The sequence below is a fragment of the Centruroides vittatus genome, unplaced genomic scaffold (genome assembly GCF_030686945.1).
Source record: "Centruroides vittatus isolate TY-2023 unplaced genomic scaffold, ASM3068694v2 contig_1042, whole genome shotgun sequence".
Lineage (NCBI taxonomy): Eukaryota > Metazoa > Arthropoda > Arachnida > Scorpiones > Buthidae > Centruroides > Centruroides vittatus.
In genome coordinates, this window is record NW_027120674.1 from 87,440 (window position 1) to 108,392 (window position 20,953).

The 20,953-nt window shown below is 36.5% G+C and overlaps 2 protein-coding genes across 2 annotated transcripts in view; one reads left to right on the forward strand and one right to left on the reverse strand.

Annotated features, from left to right (window-relative positions):
• The window catches only part of mus301 (mutagen-sensitive 301), a 31,679-nt gene extending 15,346 nt beyond the window's left edge, over positions 1 to 16,333 (forward strand). The window contains 14 exon segments of the mRNA XM_067264077.1: positions 6,350 to 6,425; positions 6,491 to 6,588; positions 8,323 to 8,421; positions 10,895 to 11,040; positions 11,111 to 11,350; positions 11,423 to 11,564; positions 11,633 to 11,812; positions 11,815 to 12,016; positions 14,694 to 14,848; positions 15,045 to 15,140; positions 15,210 to 15,383; positions 15,456 to 15,569; positions 15,635 to 15,769; positions 15,860 to 16,333. Coding sequence (XP_067120178.1) covers positions 6,350 to 6,425; positions 6,491 to 6,588; positions 8,323 to 8,421; positions 10,895 to 11,040; positions 11,111 to 11,350; positions 11,423 to 11,564; positions 11,633 to 11,812; positions 11,815 to 12,016; positions 14,694 to 14,848; positions 15,045 to 15,140; positions 15,210 to 15,383; positions 15,456 to 15,569; positions 15,635 to 15,769; positions 15,860 to 15,934 — 1,932 coding nt within the window. The 3' untranslated portion in view covers positions 15,935 to 16,333.
• The window catches only part of Cnx99A (Calnexin 99A), a 65,493-nt gene continuing 60,534 nt past the window's right edge, over positions 15,995 to 20,953 (reverse strand). The window contains exon 19 of the mRNA XM_067264063.1: positions 15,995 to 17,022. Coding sequence (XP_067120164.1) covers positions 16,954 to 17,022 — 69 coding nt within the window. The 3' untranslated portion in view covers positions 15,995 to 16,953. The remainder of the gene's footprint in view (positions 17,023 to 20,953) is intronic.

Consider the following 20,953-nt stretch of genomic DNA (forward strand, 5'->3'; position numbering starts at 1 on the left):
GTCAGGATAATCCAGCAACAAGCATTGATAATAACACACACACAACAATTACCACTAATGATACTACAGACACTTCCTCATCCATCACTGATAACATAGACATGGATTTAGTTAATACGCTCTCACTTATATTTCAGGAAACACTCACTAAATATACAGGCACAGATCCCACACAACAACCACGAATACCAAAAATCAACACGTCAAAGGAAGTAGGAAAAACACTAAATTATGTAAACACTCACTTACTACCACACTACATTCATTCATTCTACACTCTCAGACATTCATACATTAGTTTATGCTGGGGCAGTCACAGTAGTGACACACCATGGACTGAAAGTACAATCACAGACAAATACACAGAAAACACAATTCTATCACAAGCCTGCCTGGCAGAGAAGAATAGAAACAAAAATAAATGACATTAGACAGCAATTAGGCAGGCTGACACAATACACTAAAAACAACATAACACCCAAATTAAGGAAACAGCTCAAAAACATTTTCAAGAAAATAAAAACACACACAAAACATGAACATCATAACACACACATTACAGAATACATTGATACACTAAAACAAAAACTTGCTGCCAAAGCACGTAGACTCAAACGATACAAAACATGTACACTACGAATACAACAAAATAAACTATTTACAAACAATGAAAAACTCTTTTACAGACAAATTAATAACAAAACAAACACTGATACACAGCACAGTGGCACACCAACAGAAGAAGAACTCACAACTTATTGGTCTTCTCTTTGGTCCAGTGCTGTCACACACAATGCTGATGCACGCTGGATCGAGGAGGAGAGCAGAAACTTGCACAACATACCAACTATGCTCTGTGCTGAAATAAACGTATATGATTTCCAATACACTGTTAACAGAACACACAACTGGAAGACACCTGGTGTAGACAACATTCACAATTTCTGGTACAAAAAGTTTACATCACTGCACCAGGAACTAGCTAAACACCTAACACACATCATCATCAATCCACAAGACATGCCAAATTTTCTTACTCAGGGCATTACCTACATCAAACCTAAAAACAACAATACCACAGACCCCACACAATACAGACCAATTACATGTCTTCCAACACTCTACAAATTATTGACATCCTGTATCATAAACAAAATATACAAACATATTGAAGAACACGACATTCTTACTGAACAACAAAAAGGTTGCCGTAGAAATCACAGGGCATGCAAAGAACAGTTACTCATAGATTCAGTCATTCTACGGCAAGACACAAACAACACAGAAACATACACATGGCATATATAGACTACAGAAAAGCATTAGACAGTGTTCCACACAGTTGGCTGCTACATATTCTACACATGTACAAAATACATCCATCACTCATTGCATTCTTCCAAAACACTATGCAGCACTGGAGAACAACACTACATCTCAGGGTTAGTAACACTTCTATACAAACAAACCAAATATTCATTAGGCGAGGAATTTTTCAAGGTGATCCCTTGAGTTCTCTCTGGTTCTGCTTAGCCTTGAACCCATTATCCCACATGTTAAACAACACGCAATATGGCTACAATATCAGGCATGAAAAAACCATGCAGTATACACTGTCACATCTCATGTACATGGATGACATAAAACTTTATGCATCCACACAAAAACAACTTCATCAACTCCTACAAATCACACATTCATACACCAAGGACATACAAATGGAATTTGGCCTAGATAAATGCAAAACACTTCACATAGAAAAAGGAATCCTGAAGAAAGAAGATTTTGCACTTGGAAATGGAGACGTTATTGAATCCATGGAAGAGGGCGAGTTCTACAAGTATTTAGGATTCCAACAGGCCAAACTAACAGAACATACACAAATAAAGCAAAGATTAATTAAAGAATACCAAAGTAGGTTAAATGCTATTCTCAGAACACAATTAAATGCAAAACATACAGTTAAATCAATAAGCACATATGTCATCCCAGTACTCACATATTCTTTTGGAGTTATACATTGGACTCACACAGATCTCGAGCAACTCCAAAGGAAAACAAGAACAACACTTACTAAGCATAAACAACATCATCCTAAATCTGCCACAGAAAGATTAACCCTTCCACGTAAAGATGGCGGACGTGGCCTGATTGACATAGTTAACCTTCACTACAAACAAATACAGTCACTGCGAGAGTTTTTCTACAAAAAACAAGAAACATCACAGTTACATAAAGCAGTAACTCTAGCAGACTCAAATAACACACCATTAAACTTACACTCACATCATATGGACACAATGCAACATATAAAAAGCATAGACACCATTAAGCAAGCATGGGCTCGAAAGTCACTCCATGGCAGGCATCCTTATGATCTGGCTCAAGATTTTGTTGACAAAACTGCGTCAAACAGCTGGTTAGCTCGGGGATGCCTCTTTGGGGAGACGGAAGGATTTGTGATCGCCATACAGGATCAGATCATAAAAACTAAAAACTACAGAAAACACATACTCAAAGATACAACACTCACAAATGACACATGCAAAAAATGCCATATCATGCCAGAAACTATACAACACATCACCTCTGGTTGCAAGCTCTTGGCACAGACAGATTATTTACATAGACACAATCAAGTAGCAAATATAATACACCAAGAGCTTGCAAAGAAACACAAATTAGTAGACATCCACGAACCATATTACAAATACATTCCACAGACAGTATTGGAAAGCAACACGCACAAAATGTACTACGACAGAGCCATAATCACAGATAAAACAATTTACCACATCAGACCAGACATCACACTCATTGACAAACACAATAAAATCACATACATTATAGACATCCATTCCAAACACTCACAATATACAAAACGCATGCACTGAAAAAATTAGCAAGTACACAGAACTCGCCCAGGAAATAAGGCATTTGTGGAGGATGGATAGGGTGCTTATTGTACCTGTCATTCTCTCCTCTACAGGTGTGATACCACACACACTACAGAAGGCCACTATATTGAATACATGTCATATTGTGAGAAAATTCCTGAATACAGACACACACACTGATACACTTCTTTAATTTCTGTTTTGGTTACTATGCCTTGACTTTGGTCCGGCATAGTACACAGCCACCGGTGTTAACCGAGTATATCTCACTTAACCCAACATAATAATAATAATGTGTTTTTGATGAATTCTGCACATAACAAAAAATTACTTATTTTATGTGAAACTAGTAATTAGTGAAACTAATTAAAATATAAATTTAAAGCAATTCAAGTATATTATTTTCAGATAATAAAAATAAAATAATTTTGAATTTGTAACTATGTTAAAAAAATTGTTACGAATCATATACCAATGTCAAGAAGTAAATATTACGAGGTTACTGTTTCAAGTTCAGAAAAAAGTTTTTCTTCTTTTTCTGTTACGTTGTTTGATATGGAGATTTTTCAGTCAGTGTAGCTATTTTCTCCAATCCTGTGTCCCTTTGAGGCTATGGGAAGCGAGCAGTTTGGTGAGTGAAAGTTTTGAGTGCAGCCACATGTTTCCGGAGAGACAAGGTGGCGTGTGGCCAGTAGAGAGGAATGGGATTTGATGCCAAGGGCTGAGCCTAGGGCTTGGCAGGCTAGGCTGTATTTTGGGCAATGAAAACAGAAGTGCTTCACTGTTTCATTCTTGCAGCAATGTGGGCATGCCGGTGAGGTTCAGAGGCCATGAGAAAAAAATGTAGAAAAAAGTTTAGTGGAGCCGATTCAGTCGTCAGGTGGCCCAGTAGCATTTGTGTATCTGGAATTGGTGTGCTCATAGGTCCAGGGGGTGAACAGCAGGAGGTGTCCACACCGTTTGTGCCAAAGGCTAGTTGTCCGAATCTCAGTATCAGTGATTTGACACACTATCTGTGGAGAGAGATTACTAGGTTTGAGCGGCCACCAAAATGAGCCAACTTTGCTCTTGAAATGGGCTGCCCTATCTGCTGCCTTGTTCAATGGTATGCCAGAATGCCCTGGTGTTCAGATGATGACTAGAGGAAAAGGGTAAGTTGCCAGATTGGTGATAATCAGAGATGAGGAAAAGGAAATGCGAGTCACCACCTATAGCACTGACCAACTGTTAGTAAAAATTGCCATCTGCCAATTGAGTTTGGCACCCAATTGGATTTCCCGCTGTAGGTCCAATGCCTCTGCTCCAAAGATACTGCAGCGTGGGTCAATGTCAAAGACTTCTGAAAGGTTGTTGAATGGGAGGATCACACCTATGGTGGTGCAGAGTGGCAATTTTGAAGCGTCCATGCTGATTAGCACCCAGTTTTGGAGTTCCCAGTGATAGAGAAATAAACCATTTCGCTGAGAAGGATGGATTCGCCGACTTTTCTGGGTGAAACGACAAACTTCAATGATTGGAAAGTGTGCGGGCTTCAAGTGGTCGTGTATTTCCGATACAGTAATAGAGATGTCTATGCTGCAAATGAGATACACTGTTCGGGGCTAATTGTCCAGAGATTGGAATCGTGTCAACAGTTGTAATCTGAAGAGCTCACTCAGCAGTCAAAAAAGTTGTGAGTTTTGAGGATTAGAAACCATATTCTGAAGTATCGTATGTCAAGAAGCATGGGAGCGAAGAAGTGTCGTTTAAGGTTGGCGTATAGGACTGCTGGCTGGAGGCAAGGAAGGGGATTGCTTCTCCAAAAAGATCATGAAAGGTTGTTGAAAAGAAAGCCCCCTGTCTACTAAACTGGAGTTTGTCACATTCCAAAAGGGGATAGTTGACCCAGAGGTTATCCGGATGAAATGGAGCTGCCGAAACTAGTGGTTGTGGGCTACGCCCCCAAGGAGGTGGATCATCGCCCGAGCCCAAGGTGAGTACCGGTTGGGGAAAGAAATGCACTGATTAGGAAAAACCCATGAAGGGAAGACCAAAAGAGGGATACCAGAGAGCACAAAACTCCTGAAAAACTAATCTCTGCAAGGCCTGTAGAGTCAATGAGGTTCCAAAGGCTGTGCATACCACTTTCAGACTCGCCAAACTGAAGTTGCTTGGGGATCTCTCCACTTTCTTCTTAAAACTATCAAATCACGAACACGAGTCACATGTAGCTCCGCAAGAGCTCCGCAGATATCTCAAACTTCCAATTATTTCTTACCATTCGTTATACTGTTAACACACAGCAAATACAACAGTCCAAGGAATCAGCTAATGTGAGAAGTATGAGTTGATTAGATTCTTACAAATCTCAGAAAAAAAGTTTGTTTTTAATTCTTCCAAATAAAGCATTTTAAAACATTTCTAAAATTAAAGTATTAAGCGAAGTTTTCTTAAAATTTGATCTTACTCATAGTAAATAAAAACATTACTATTAAAATACGATGCCTTGTTTTAGAACAGTGGTTCCCAACCTTCTTGACTTATGTACCCCTTAGCAGCCCATTTTCCTAAGTTTTATTTCGCGTGTTCATCAAACAGTGGTGTCTTGGTCAATTATACACTGCTGTACAATTACATGTAAAAAAGATTTTTTTAATTGAAAATTGTAAGGATGGACACAGATAAATGTAATAAAAATATAATTGTATTTTTATTTAAACTGAGCATCCAGTGCAGTGACATCACCAATGGCCTCAATGCAGAATCCAAATATTCATATAGTATATCTGCCATTATTAATTTATTTCGCATACTCCTAAACCACCAAATCTTCTAAGGCAGCTATTCCCAGTTGGGAATAGCTGCCTTAGAAGATTTATGATTATATTTTCTAAAATTCAAAAGTCTTTAATGATTTGTAATCTAAATACAATATTAAGTTTATTGTACAATCATAAAGAGAAAAGTGCAAAAGAAAAATTATTAGTCGTAAACCATTTCAAATTCTTTAAACAAAAACAAAAACACCAAATAACAGCAGCAATAATGCTGTAACATTGATAGGTTGTAATTCTACAAAGCCCACATCAAAAAGTCAATTAATTAATTTTCTTTTCTATTTTATAATTTTCATCTATAATTACCTATAAGTACTTTGAAAATTATTCTGTATTATTTTTTAATTCTAGTAAGTTGTAATTCTTAATTCTAGTAATAAGTTGTAATTTTTAAATGCATATCATTCAACATTTATATTAAAATAAAAAGATCTCTTTTCCATAAAATTTACTGTGCAATGCCTCGGAAATTACTTTAAAAAAATACCTGGTAAAAAATTGGCAGGAAACACACAACCAGATCTATGCAAATCATTTTTATGTTTACCTTTTAAATATGCAAAGTTAAATTTTTTGTTTTACGAATCTTTAACAATATATTTTTACTAAGAATATGTAATATAAAATTTTTTCCAGCTTCATATGATTGGTGAAGAAGGGAGAAGAGGAGCAATTTTGGAAAGTGCTCTAACTAAAGTTATCTATTCCTTCAGTAAGTATACTTCATTAAGTTTACTGGATAATTTTTTCCCCCATTATAATCAAAATCTCATTTAGAACGAACCCAGATTATTGGAATGAGTGCGACCATCGGTAACGTTGAAGAACTTCAAACTTTCTTGAAGGCCGAAAAATTCTGCTGTAATTTTCGACCGGTAGGTATCCGATACTCTTTAATATGCTTTCACAAGAATTAAATTTATGTATCATATTCTGTTGTGTTTATTTCATAAATTATTTATCATTATGAAATATAAACTTTTAAAATATGGTGGCAGTCAGAAATAAGTGGTCGGAATGCAAAATGGAGAAAAATGCCGTGTTTGCATGCACAAACTAAACTTTGTTAAAAATTGTGAAATTACACAAGTCTTGCATCTTTTCTGTGATCATTGTTAAGTTTACACTTATTGCTTTATTTAAATGAATGGCTTTTTTATATACCCCAATGTCAAAAGTAAATAGTCAGTCTGAACAATACTGAATTTATTCCACCTACATCTAATAAACAAGAGAGTAATACTATGTTGCCCCATCTTTGGCTTCTCCGAAAGCTTATAAAAGCCATGGCATCAAATCCACCGGTTTTTCGAGAACTTCAATGTTGATTTTGCTCCGTTCGTCGAATAAGGTCGTCCAGTAGACTTGCATGCTTTTTCTCTTAGATTTTAGGATTCTTTGATCCAGCTCCTCCCAAAGATGTTTGATGGGATTGAAATCTGGGTGGCCAGGTTAGCACCTCAAATCCCTCAGAAGCCAAAAAGTAGTCTTAACAAATTTGGACGAATACTTCGAGTTGTTGTTGTTGTGTTGAAACGTAAAATTATTGTTAATGACCACATCTTCTGCTGAAGAATGATGATTGTTTTCTAATATTGCCCTATATGTTTCTGCAACCATGCCACAGCTGATTTTTGCTAGAAGACCAAATCCATGATGAAAGAAACACTCTCATACCATCATGTATTGGGAATGCTTTACAGTCCTAACACAGTTGGCAGGTTTGTAGGCGGCGTTCTTCATTCGCTACACAATTTGGCACTGTCTGAGCCCGCAAGCTGAAATTTCAGCTTGTCGCACCGAATCACTTTACTCCAAAACTCGGGAGGTATTTTTAAATACTCCTTCGTAAAGGCTAGCCACTTTGCAATGTTCTCCTTCAAAATGAACAGCCCTCGATGTGTGATGCATCCTTTAAGATCAACCTCATTGAGTTGACGACAGACAGTTAATAATTATGTCTTAACGCCAGAGTTCTCCCGGATAGCCTGGATGGAAGCTTGCAGGTTAGTGGAGGCTTTATGCTGAATCATGCGGAATTCTTGTGTGACGACGTGCATCGTGGCCAGCCAGAACGACGAAGAATTTGGGCGATGCCAAATCTCTCCATCTTTAACATCTTTGAAGTATAAATTTCTTTCTCTTGCAATTGCCTGGATGCTTTCCCCAGCACAATGATCACAAACACAGGAAGTTCTCTAGATTTCAGCATCTTGTGGCTTGATTATTCCATCCAAACTTGTCCAACACAGCATAATGTTACTGAAACTCTGCATATGCACTCTCTAGCAATGCTAAAATGACCTTGACTGATCGGGCCAATTTGTTCTCCGATTTGTATAACGATTTATTGATGCGACTACTTACTTTTGAACATGGTGTTTGGCTCACTTAGGAATTATTTTCTAAATTTTGAGATTATTATTTGTCAAAAACTAACATAATTGATATTATAGTATTGTTCTAGATATTTGTATAGTTTCACATGCTACTGTTGGTAAATTTGCATTGCAAGTAATGCAAAAAAACTTCATTTAGTGTTTGCACTTGGCATTATTTTGCCTGACCTCTTACTTTTGATTGCCACTAATAATTGTTTTTTAAAATAGGTACAATTAAAAGAGTATGTGAAAATAGGAGACGAATTATGGGAACATGATCCAAAAAGCGAGACGTCTTTGCAGTTTTCTAGAAAACTTCAGTTTGCAGTAAGTAATGAAAACATTCTATTTATAATAAAGAAATGAATAAGTAAATAGTTTTTAGAAGTAAAGTCTGGTTATGATCTCATCAGCTGCTTTCAATTTTGAACTGATAAACATGTTTACCTATGGTTCGTGGGTGACCATAACCTTACATATGCACAACACTCCTATCTTGAATTTATTAACTCAAATACTTGGAGTGCTTAAACAACCCTTCCATAAGTTTTCTTTGCACCCACATAAAAGATCGTAGCATAGGATATTGGCAACATTTGAGAAACAGCTTGTCGACCCTCTTATGCCAACTTTTATATTATCGGATTATGCATTAGCATCTCATTTCCAATATTGCAAGTTTGATAGATATCTGGAGGAAGTCTCATTTCTGAATTGCATTTGGCAAACAATATAATGGTGGCATTTATGATGATTTATGCAAACACATTAATTACGTTTATATTTGATCTTCACAAAGAGAATGTACATCGTGGTGAGAATAAACACAGTAATTAATTTCTTGCCGAGGACTATATAAAATTTATAATTTCATCGTCATTAACGATTCACTTACGGTAACACAAAAGAATGTAAACTTGTATTTTTCTCTGCCCAATTTTGCATTTTCTTATAATTCTGGAATGATTCCAAGCCAGTTGCAATCAAGATCCATATCATTTCCAAAATCAATAAAGAAAGATTTTACCTCCATTTATCAAAAGAAACTTTACATCTGGAAACAGAAGACACCTGTGAATTAACCAGAAATATCACAATATTTCTGGTAATTATCTTGAAAGTAAAGCTACGCATAAAGATAGAAGATAAATGTTTCGAAGAGCAGTTACTATTTGAAATTTATGAAATTTGTTTCGATTCCATAAAAGGTAGATAATGATAATTTTAAAATGTCACAGTGTCGAAGGAGCCGATCATGGTATTAATTTATGATTAATTAGGAAGCTGCAAGGATTTTAAAAAAAGCATCCTTTGCTTTTTACATATTTTGTTATCTACTTAATATTTCTATTGACAAATATTGCGAATACAAAACTACTTTAAAATTCTGTTACTGTGTGAGAATCCGAACGTAGGAATGGAATTATTTTCCAAATCAAAATTTCGATGTAATATTTTGTTGTTAAGAGTGACATTTTTTGCACTTTTCGACAATAAAAAGTGGATGAGAACAAGGGAATGGATGGCAAAAAAGGAAGTTCTACTTTCCGAGCAAGATGTTATCTTCACCGACGACAAGACTTCTGGTTGGCACTACTCGTCTAGACATCCTGTCAGATGGTCGAAATAATGACCCCCCCCCCAATGGAGAAAAATTTAGAATAGGTTGCAACCTTGATTCGAAGCAGTCATTCTCAGTTTCCCACATAATTTGGTTTGTAATAATTTAAAAAAGTATGTATTCTTTGCAATTTTTTAAAAGAAAAGTTTTTATTTTTGTAAATAATTTCTATAATGTTACTATAATTACAGTTACCATAATGCTGTTTGAGTTTAAAAATGTATCTTTGGGAATTTTTAGCGATTGTTTAAAATTTTAATGTTATATGATATATGCCCACTTTAAAGGTAATATATTTTTAAAAGAGGAAAAACTTCTGCGTATTATAAAAGTATTTATATATTAAATTTTTATGTTTATTGAATAAGTATTAGTGAATAATGTAAAAAAGACACAGAAGTGTCATATGAGTGTGACAGACGGATTTGAAAAAAAAATTGTGGAAAACTTCTTTTATGTCAGAAGATATAATCTACATGCGTTATATTGTTATATTACTGATTGTTTTTAAAAATTTGTTGGTATAGCACTGAAGGGGGGCTTAAAGATAAAATAAGCCCGAAATGCATATATAACCTGTATCTTCAATAAAGGAGGTTCCTGACCTAAAGGCTATAAGATAGTCTACCAGAATTCTTGTAATTTTTTTCAGATTAGAGACATATATTTGTTGAACGAATAAACAGCTATCATAACAGATATTTGTTTAATTAAATTTTTAGTTTGTCGATTGTTAACCTGTCTAGTCTAGTCTAATCTAGTCTAATCTAGTCGATGGTTGTTATAAGTGCGCAGGATACCTGTCACTTATCCACGACCTCCCCACTCATTTTAAGATCCTCCTATTAAGCCATCCACTGACCCAGTGAACAGATCTTGCTAGAGGGCAACCCTTGCCCGTATTCTCACATTGTAACGTATGATAATTAATATCTAACATAGAGAAAATGCCTTATTTTGTCATTAAAACAATAAAACAAGGAATGCAGATTGAATAAATAAAAAGAAAATACCGTATTTTACGGACTATAAGACGCACCTGAATTTTGGCGGCAATTTTTCGAAGAAAAAAGTGCGTCTTATAGTCCGTAAAATACGGTATTTGTTTTGTATAACTTTAATTAAACAATCATTGTTATTTCTTTTAAAATTTTATAAATACACAAATTTCTTTTCTAGTACAGCACGGAAATGAAGTGGCAAGATCCCGATAGATTAGCCGGCTTGGTACTGGAAGTGATTCCCGAAAATTCCTGTTTGCTGTTCTGCCCGACCAAGAAACATTGTGAAAATGTTGCCAAACTCTTGAGCAAATTCTTACCAAAGTAAACACGACAAATTTCCAACCACGTAAGTCAATTTTGCAGCAAAATTAATGTTTAAATTTCTCTCCAGAGACATTCGAGAATACAAATCGGAAGAGAAGAAATTGCTGGCGAATGCTCTCCGTAACGAAAACTCCGGTTCCGTATGCCCCGTGCTGTCTTCTTCCGTATGGTACGGCGTGGCCTATCACCACGGTGGACTCACCACCGAAGAACGCAAGTTAATCGAAGAGGCCTTCTCCGACGGCACCCTCTGCTGCCTGGTCTGCACGACCACTTTGGCCGCCGGCGTCAATCTTCCCGCCAAGCGGTAAGCGTCACTTTGCATTTAAAGGATCTTTGTCTTAAAGGTTATTGTAATTATTTGATATCTTTATTTTAGGGTTATTTTGAGAGCACCCTATGCCGGAAAAAATTTTCTCACGCATGCCAGATACAAGCAAATGATAGGCCGAGCGGGTCGGGCCGGGATGGATACTCTGGGAGAAAGCATCCTCATAACGAGACCGGAAGAGGGACAAAAGGTAATTCGTTACGTCGGCAACATTAAATATTCAAAGAAAATTGAACTTCCGTTCCATCTAACTTACAGGTACGAGAACTTCTTAATTCTTCGGTGGAGAATTGTCGGAGCAGTCTGCTGTACGACGGAGGCAAAGGACTGAAAGTTCTCATTTTAAGTTTAATTGGATTACAGGCTAGTGTCTCAAATTTTCCTTATGTTATCATAATCGGATCACACGTATTTATCGTCAGAACATCACACATTTTCAGATAGGAACATCAAGCGACCGTCTGAAAGATTTCGTGAAATCGACATTACTGTCAATTCAGACCCAACACGACGAACTGACATCTAACAGTATCGTTCACGAATCATTGATTTCGTTGGAGGAAAATGGTTTTATTAAATTTAAACAGAAGGAAGGAGAGGAAATTCTCGAAATTACAAATTTGGGAAGAGCAACCTTTAAAGGTAAAATAATCATTCCAACGTATATTTTATTTTATTTGTCGAGACAGATAAATAATCATAGAAAATCTTAAATTATTGCTAAACAATTTTTAAAATGTCTTTTACATATCCGCCGCATTAGATTAGAGAGACAGACAATTGCACTCTTAACAATTTTACCGATTAGATAATATAATAGATCTCAACCCACGCACACATTTACAAATCTCATTCCACGAGGTGTCCGTCGCCGTCGAAATTATCTTCCGTTTCTCGAGATCTATTCGGTTTCGGAAAATTATAAAATTGCCGGTAAGACACCTATAACTTTTTTTACAAAAATTAAGTAAACGAACTATAATTTCCACATTGTATCGCCACCGGCCACAGGAATTTGGCTTTACAAAAAAATATATCATTTGAAAAAATTTTATTTTGTTTTGTAAATAGAGACTAGAAATTAAGTTTGTTAATTCACTATTTGATGGTTGATTGATTGAGGTATGGCGGAATACGTTCGGGACTGTACGTAGACTGATTTAATAAGGTTTCGTCAAGTTTACAATTACCATCTTGGCAAGTTTATCAAATTATCAGAAATAAAAGAATTCTGTTTTACAAAAAGTTTTGGCATAATCCATACACTACATTTTGTACTAATTTGTTCCATCTTTCAATTCTTCTTCCGGCCATCATTTTTTATTTATTATCTTGAACCAGACTTATAATGCCAGCTTAATTTATGTCCAAATGTGGAGAGATTGTTAAGCCGTGTTAAAGGTTAATAATTAGAAATTAAATTCGAATGAATAAATTTAGAAAAATCAATCCAAAATGGGACTCGAACCTCACTGTGCATCGACCGTCTGAGTAACGAGTCTAAACCAAAGCTTTTTTTTTTTTTTTTTTTTTGGTTATCGCTCGTGAGTGTCTCGTGCCCGGACACTTTGACGACAATTTTATTTTCCCCAGTTTCCTCTTCTTGTTGCCGTGCAACCCTAATTAAGCTGATATTTGTGACATAAAACATTCGTGTGGAACTACCGGTAAGAAGACGAGTAAACCACAATAGTTATGTTCCAAAAAAGTGTCGTGCTATATGAAACAAAGGACTAGTAAAAAAACATAAGTTTCGGAAGTTACTATTATTTTTTAACAGCAAACGTATACTAACCCTAAGAGAAATAAATTATCGGTTGGAAATATGTTTATTAAAGCAATCGATAATTAAAGTACTGTATTAATTATGCATTAATATTAATTTTATTTAAAGGGGGTGTTTTCTTTTTACATAATATTTATTCTCTTTGTCTTGATCCGAAGTATCGGCAACATTTTCGTATTTTTCGTTTTTAAGGTCCATTTACACACGACGGCGACGTGCCGGCACGGTGCAGTGAATATTTGCCCGTGGGAAATCATTGACGTAGTCTTAAACCACCACTGCCGCGACTGTACCGCGAAAGTATATTTGACGATAGTTTCACCGACAGTAAATTTTGTTTTCCAAAGGATGACGAACATTTGATTGAAATCGTGCATCGACACCCTCGTTCTATTTGATTTATCTCATTCAGAATATATGGACATTTTCTCTGTTTTGTTTAATAAAATACAAAATGCATGTTGGGACATTTGAAAATATTCAAAAAATATAGATTCGTCATCTCGATTTTTTATAGAGTATGAAATTCCCATTCTGTTGATCTTTTTTTGTCCGTGCTCGACGTACCCACTTGCGGCACTTTCTTAATTGCATTTCTTTTTCTTCTTCGTCCAAACATATAGCTATAATAAGTGATTAACACGTCGGCGTTGAGGCGTTACACAGTGATTTGTAAAAATTCATGCGTAGCTATCGTAGCCAATTTGTCCTCGGAAAGGTCCGTGACCACTCGCCGACAGCACGGTCACATCAGTGTTGTGTGTGAATGGACCCTTATCGTAAAAACGTTTTCTAGCGGGTCGCGTTTTGTTTGGTTGAATACCGAGAGACTCTTTCCAGAATTTGTGTTAGAATACCAAGATACTGCCATATTTCACTTGTAATATCTACGGTTATTAACTACAAAGATTAATCTATAAAAAAAAAACACGATGATAGTCTTAAGGACTAAAGTAACAAGCTAGAATACATTACACAGAGTGACTGTAGCAACACCATGTTGAAAGAAAATCGAATACACATTTTCCTTTTAGCAAGGGGCGTGTCACTTGTGTTGTGTAAAAGTGTGCAAAGGAAAGGAAGTGTTTTAATCTTTAAAGAAAGAAATGTCTTGTTATTTACCTTTAAGTGAAATGGTAAACGTTTCTAAACAAGACAAAACATTCTGCAACAATAAGTTAAATACATTCCTAAGCATTTTTAATTTTACCTTCCCAACTGTTACATACGCATAACAAGGGAAATGATCGGAATCGTATCAAATTTTACCCTCCGAGGTTTCTGCAATCACCACGTTTCGAGAACTCCCAAACATAAAAGTCCAAAACAAAAATATTCCATATATTTGTGATTTGTGTGTTGGTGTCTGTAAGAAATGAAATTTGGCAGTTGAAGGAGTGTCATATCTTGAAAGAGGTTGGCTTAGCGATGTTATTCATTATTAACATGTAAAAAAAAAAAAATTATAAGTTATAGCGTTCATTCTCCGTAACTGAAATGCGAAATTAAAACAAAATAAATATTTTTTTGTAGGCGGAGTTGATCTGGAGCTGGCCAATAGAATCTACGACGATTTAAGAAATGCCCAGAAATGCCTCTCTCTTCGTTCTCGTTTACATCTCTTGTATCTGGTGACTCCCGTAGATCATTTGCAGATTTCTGTTGTTCCAGACATTTATTTTGCCGCAGTAAGTGCTATTATTATTATTTTTTTCTGGTGGTACCGAAAGAACACGGCACGGAAAGTTTGGGTGTGGTGTTTAAGCCGGTACCTACATTAAGGATGGTGGGTTTTCCTTCCCCCGTTTAAGAACCACAGACGGGGGACTCTTGACTCCACCCACAATTTTACTGAGTAACTAACAGTGTTTAATTCTGTTTCAGTACATGGAACTAAGCGGAGATGATCTCCACACTGCCAAATTAATAGGAGTGACGGAATCTCAAGTGGTCGGATTGGTCAGCGGCCGTCCCGTCAACGTAATTCTATTGACTTATTGGGACTGCTTTTGACGGCCGATCACTTAACGAGGTTTTTTTTTTTTTCAGAGTCACAAAGAGAAAGTGGTGAATCGCTTTTATTTGACTTTGATGCTGTATGATCTTTGGAGACAAAAATCCCCATGGGAAGTCTCGCTAAAGTTTGGGATCCACCGCGGCACCGTGCAGAATTTGCTGGCCAATTCGGTATCCTTTGCCGCCAGTCTTCTTCATTTTTCTCAAGTAAGGTTCCAACAACCACACTTTAGTTTTCGGTCCTAACAAACGATTGACCTTTTCTACCGAAAACCACAGGAACTAGAAGAATTTTGGCCCTACCGACAGATTTTTCCAGAGTTTGTCTGCCAGCTGTCTTATTGCGTCACGGCCGAACTGGTCCCCCTAATGGAACTTCCAGGAGTCAAGAGGGTAAGAGGACAGTGACGTTAAATAACCACTTCCTTGGAGTACAGTTTTGGCCTTTTTTTATTCAGGGTCGAGCTCGTCAGTTATATCGGGCGGGTTTTCGAACCCTGGCTGACGTGGCCCGGGTGGATCCCTCGGAAATAGTACAAAAGGTGGACTACATGCCCAGGCGAACGGCTTTACAGATTGTTTCTGCTGCCAAGGTGAGTATGGTCTTTAGTGAACAAGCTTCTTGAAACTCGGTTATCATGATGTGAAATCTACAATGGCTCTGGTGTGTTGTTAATTTTTAGATGATGGTGTACAACAGAGCAGAGGAATTGGCAGAAGCAGCCGAAGAAATGATGGCCAATATCAAGATGAATTAAGTCGTTTGACCTTTTTCCAAATGGCAAATAACAAAAACTCGACAGAATCCGACTAACATATACATTTTGGAACTTTTAATTACTTAAAGTAATATTACAATAGAAAAAAAATTTCATAACATCGAAAAATACACAAAGTAAACTCGTTACAGATTCTTTCGGCGGTGCATTTATGTCGGAAAAGTAACATACGGGAGGGGATCTACTGCGGCAACTACTCAGACAAAATAACTAGAATACACGCAAGGAAATTCGGCATTGCATCTGCGTGGTACGGGCCCCACACAACTTCCGGGTGTTTGTAGCTTATAAATAAGAATGGCGGGTGCTGCCAAAAATACCTGTTGTAATGCACGGAGCCCTGGACACTTTTGATTCAAAATTTTGCAAAGTCTCTTTTTTAAAAAAGACCACGGTCTTTACGAAAGCTGGAGAGGACGAAACTAACGTTCGTGCGCCAGCTTTCGGGGAGTCCAAATTGCATGCCACGACGAAAAGCAGACATTTACTCTGTTGCCTCCAGACAATCAAACAAAATTAAAGTAGCAAAGGTTCTAGAAGAGCTTTTTATAATACAAGAAACAATTTAGAATTAAAACTAATATCTCGACCTAATATAACTATCATTTTAATGACTATATAACAATACTTATGTATTCCCATTCCTATAAATAATGCAACAATGCGCGCAACTTAAACTTCGGAACTCACTCTGCAAAGAAAAGGGCATAAACCGTGCGCCGAAAAAGAATTTGACTCGAAGAACGGTAGTAATCGTTTTTACAAATATAAATGTCGAAAGCCTGGTTAAATAGAAACGAGATGTACCGCTAATGTAACCGTGCAATAGTCAGTGGCCCGAACGAAAGGGAACGCGTTTGGCCAAATTGCCGTCCGACACTATCCACTGACTAGGCACTTCAGTAGTAATGCTTTTGGCAAAAATGATCCCAAATATATATATTTCGGTGTTTGATAAAGTAATTTGGATAAGTCCATTCGTCGCTAAAATCTCCCCCTCACTCTCTCCTGGCCTTGCGTTTCGGCGAGGATTTTCCTTCCTCCTTTCCATTCTGAGATTGCGATTCCTGCAAAAGAAAGAACTAGTTAGTACTAATTACCATTATTTTTTGTTTTGACCAAAGCCAGTCAAACATCTTATTACAACCATTAAAAGAATAAGAAAATAAATAGGTAACTACACAAGAGTAAAATGTGGAAATTGCTTGGACAGTTCTTGATACACATTTAATGAGTAGAACATGATGTTCTAAATGCATTTGGACTTCTCGTTAACAAATTGATGCACCAAATAGAAGTGCATCACTAACTGGGAGATACATCTTTGAAGACATCACCTGGCTAAATAAAGCATTTTAGCCATTCTGTATGCACGTGGAGCTTGCAGTGATCTACAATCTGGAAGCTGCCCTTTTTCACTGACACAATGTCAAGGAAATACTTCAGTATGTTCATTTTGGTATCAAAAGCACAAGTGAAAAATCAATGGACTTGAAGCTACCCCATACTTTGCAGATTGTCATCTCAAACTGCACTACTTGTTACGTTTCTAGAGAAAATAAAATGGTGAACGAACAGTTGTTTTCAACCAAACCAGGATGCCGGTTTACTCGGTATATGGCACAAAAAAATTGCCAAACTCTTTCACACAAAAGACCAGCCTTGTATGCTACATTAACAACAGAAGGCATGAATTGCTGCCATCAGTAAAGGACAAGGCTGATCTGTGTTCCAAAGTTCCTGAAATGTGATAATTCTAGGTACGTACATTACATAGGTTTCACTTTCTTGGAAGAATTGAAGACTGTTCTCTGTTGATGCGGTGGATCAAATAGCAAGTAGCTTCCACAAGATTGCTTCCATAATAAATAAATAAAATGTGTACAGGCCAAGTCAAGCATATTGTAGAAAATAAAATTTTGGGGTCTTACTGTCATCGTACTGTCTGTTTTATTAGTATTAAGTAGATATAAGTCTTCCTACTAACAGCCACTTCCTAATTCTAGACTCTTCGGGGGGACTACGGCCTTGCAGCTTAAAAACTGCACACCAACATCAAACATAGAGGGTACTGTAGCCATATGTATGCTGTTCAGAGGGATCCTATCTCTTCTCCTACCTTGCAGGCCAGTATGTTGTCACTGACAACAAATGCAAGACAAAAAAAGTAAAACATTGTTACCGACACACACCGGTTTAATTTTTCATTTGTGTATGCTTGGAATATGCACGGGAAGCATCAAAAAGAAAGTTACTTGTACGAGACGCCACAGTAAACGAGGAGCAGATAAATTGCATTTATTAATTATAATTGAAAAGATAGTTTTGACAGGTAAATTAACCAAGTTGTAGAAATGTCGATAGCCATGGCTTTTCTCAGATTTTATGTTTGTTTGTTGAGTTATGGCAACGCAACACAACACAACACAACACTTGCACTTGGGTGATCTGCCTGGGGGATGCCTTCCAGGAGGTTTTTTAAGGGAAACTGGCCCCTATTTAGGCGTTACGGATGTCGATAAAACCCGGAAAACTCCACACGGCCAGCCCGTCCGAGCAAGGTACAAAGACCGGTTGACCACAGGTGGGCACTCGGATTTTAAACGAGATTAACTTATTGTTTATTTTGAATAAAATAAGCACTGAAAATCACATTTTCATACTGTTGTGGGTCATTTTGATCCAGGTATGAATAATTCCTGGTTTTCCTGGTGTTTAAATATAAGCATTTCAATTTCCCACGGAATAGTTTAGACAAATTTTTTGTTGTTGGTATGATCCGCATCAGGTTTGTGTTTAAAAAGTTTAGAAATGCACGTGTGAAAGTGCGATATTAAAATGAGAAATGCAAATGCTGGTGTTCTGTAAATTGTCGTTTTAAAAATAGGTAAAGCTACCAAATTAACCCTTGATGATAAAGCGAAGATTGTATTTGTCAATCCTATGTCCTTTAAAGCCACATTCTCTATCCTTCCTATCAGACTATCTCCAAGAAAACCTTGAAGAACTCTGCTTCTACTGTACAATTTTAGATGTAGTATTTTGCATTTTTTAAGAAAATTGAACATATTTTTAGACCCATCTAAAGATTCTCTAATTAGTCTTGGAAGAGGGGGACCTAATTCTTGCACCTGGTGAAAACAGCTATAATCTTAATCTTTGCTATCGTCACTTTTTGCCCAAACAACACTGGGTTCATCTGCTAGTGTATTAATATTCAAAACAGAGAAAAACTACACTTTATCAGATCTCTATATACAAATTTTATGAAGGAAAAGTTCATCTTGACCGCTTAAAATTGTCACGATACACTTTTCCATCACAAAATTTATTAATAAGCAAGCAGGGGTGGCAAAGCACCCTAGTAACAATTTTATAATTAAGATAATTATTTTAGAATAAAATTAAACAACAGAACTTGTTTTAGATGGTTTATGAATACCTTATGATGCTACTCACTCTACTGCATTTTAAAAGACTCTTTTCTTGGAAAATACACATCTCCATTTTTTGTTTAGTATTATTTAGTAGCAATGCATATTTTTATTTCACAATTGTTGTGAAATAAAAATCTGCTGTTTGTTTCATTAACATGTTTCTGGAGATAGTCGGGTGAGAGAACATGTTTGTCTGTGGCTTTAACCCTTGATGAAAAACAGACCATCTTGCATCTTTTAATTTGGTGCCTTTTCCCATTTCTAAAATGACAACTTAGAGAATACTTGTGCACCCACTTCTTGCTTTAATATCAAACTTTTGCTTGCGTGTTTTTAAACCTTTTAAACACAAACTCGACACAGATACCGACAGCACCAAAGTAAATTATTTCAAGGGAAATGCTTATGACAAATTACAAAGTTTCATTGAAATTTTAATGAAGCATTTATACAGGGTGTGGCATAAAGAGTGGATAATCCGTTACCTGCGGCTAGGAGATGTCATGACTGTTCAGAAAATTAAACATTGTGTTTAGTAAAAGTGTCATAGTTTTCGAATTATTGGACATTTTCTATTTTTTTGGAAAATGGACTCCCTCGTTCGAATTTTTCCCAGTCTGTTTTTTGAATACTAGTCTTATCAAACGTAAACTGCCATTTTAGTGTCATAGACTTGGTTTTTTTAGAACAAAAAATAATTCAAAATTTTTGTTGTTTCTTTTTTTCGGTGTAAAAAAAAGTACTGTAATCTGCATGACAAACTAACTAATAATTGCCTATTGTACCGAGATGACACACTGGTGCTAGTTTTGACTTGAGTGACGCCAGTGTGTCATCATACTACCTCTGTGAACATCATTTTTTACTCTGCTTTGGACTAGTTATTATTTACGATTTTGTGCTTTAACCCTGGACTTGAATTTGCTTAGTGATTTGGACTTGTTTATCTGGTGACACAAAAAATAATTGGCTGTGACTTTGGATTTGATTTTGCCTAGTGATTTGGATTTGATAATCTTAGTACTATGTGCGTAGATTGCAATGTCTCACCACATACCATACATGCCATTTGAGTATGCTCAAATGCATTTTGTTTACGGAGTGTGTGGCGATAATGCTAGTCAAGCAGCAGCTTTCTATCGGGAAAGGTTTCCTAATGCACGACATCTGAACTATTGTGTGTTCATTAGAGTGCATAATGCGTACGTGGAAGGTCAAATTCTTGGAATTGGCATCGGTGTTACAAGTTCTGGGAGACAAAGAAACAGTTTTGGACAAGACTGAAGCTGATCCAACTACTTCAGTGAGAGTTATATTGCGACGTGCTGCAATATCCACCAGAACAGTACACAGAATTTTAAAAAAAGAAAATCTGCACCCATAACGCTATCAACGAGTACAGTCTCTATTACCAAGAGACCATTCTTCGAGAGTAGCATTTTGCCAAAGAATGCTGAGGGAAATGAATAACAATCCCAAATTTTTCAATAAGATTCTGTGGAGAGACGAATCGTGTTGTAAACAGGATGGATATTTTAATATGCATAACTTTCACAGCTGG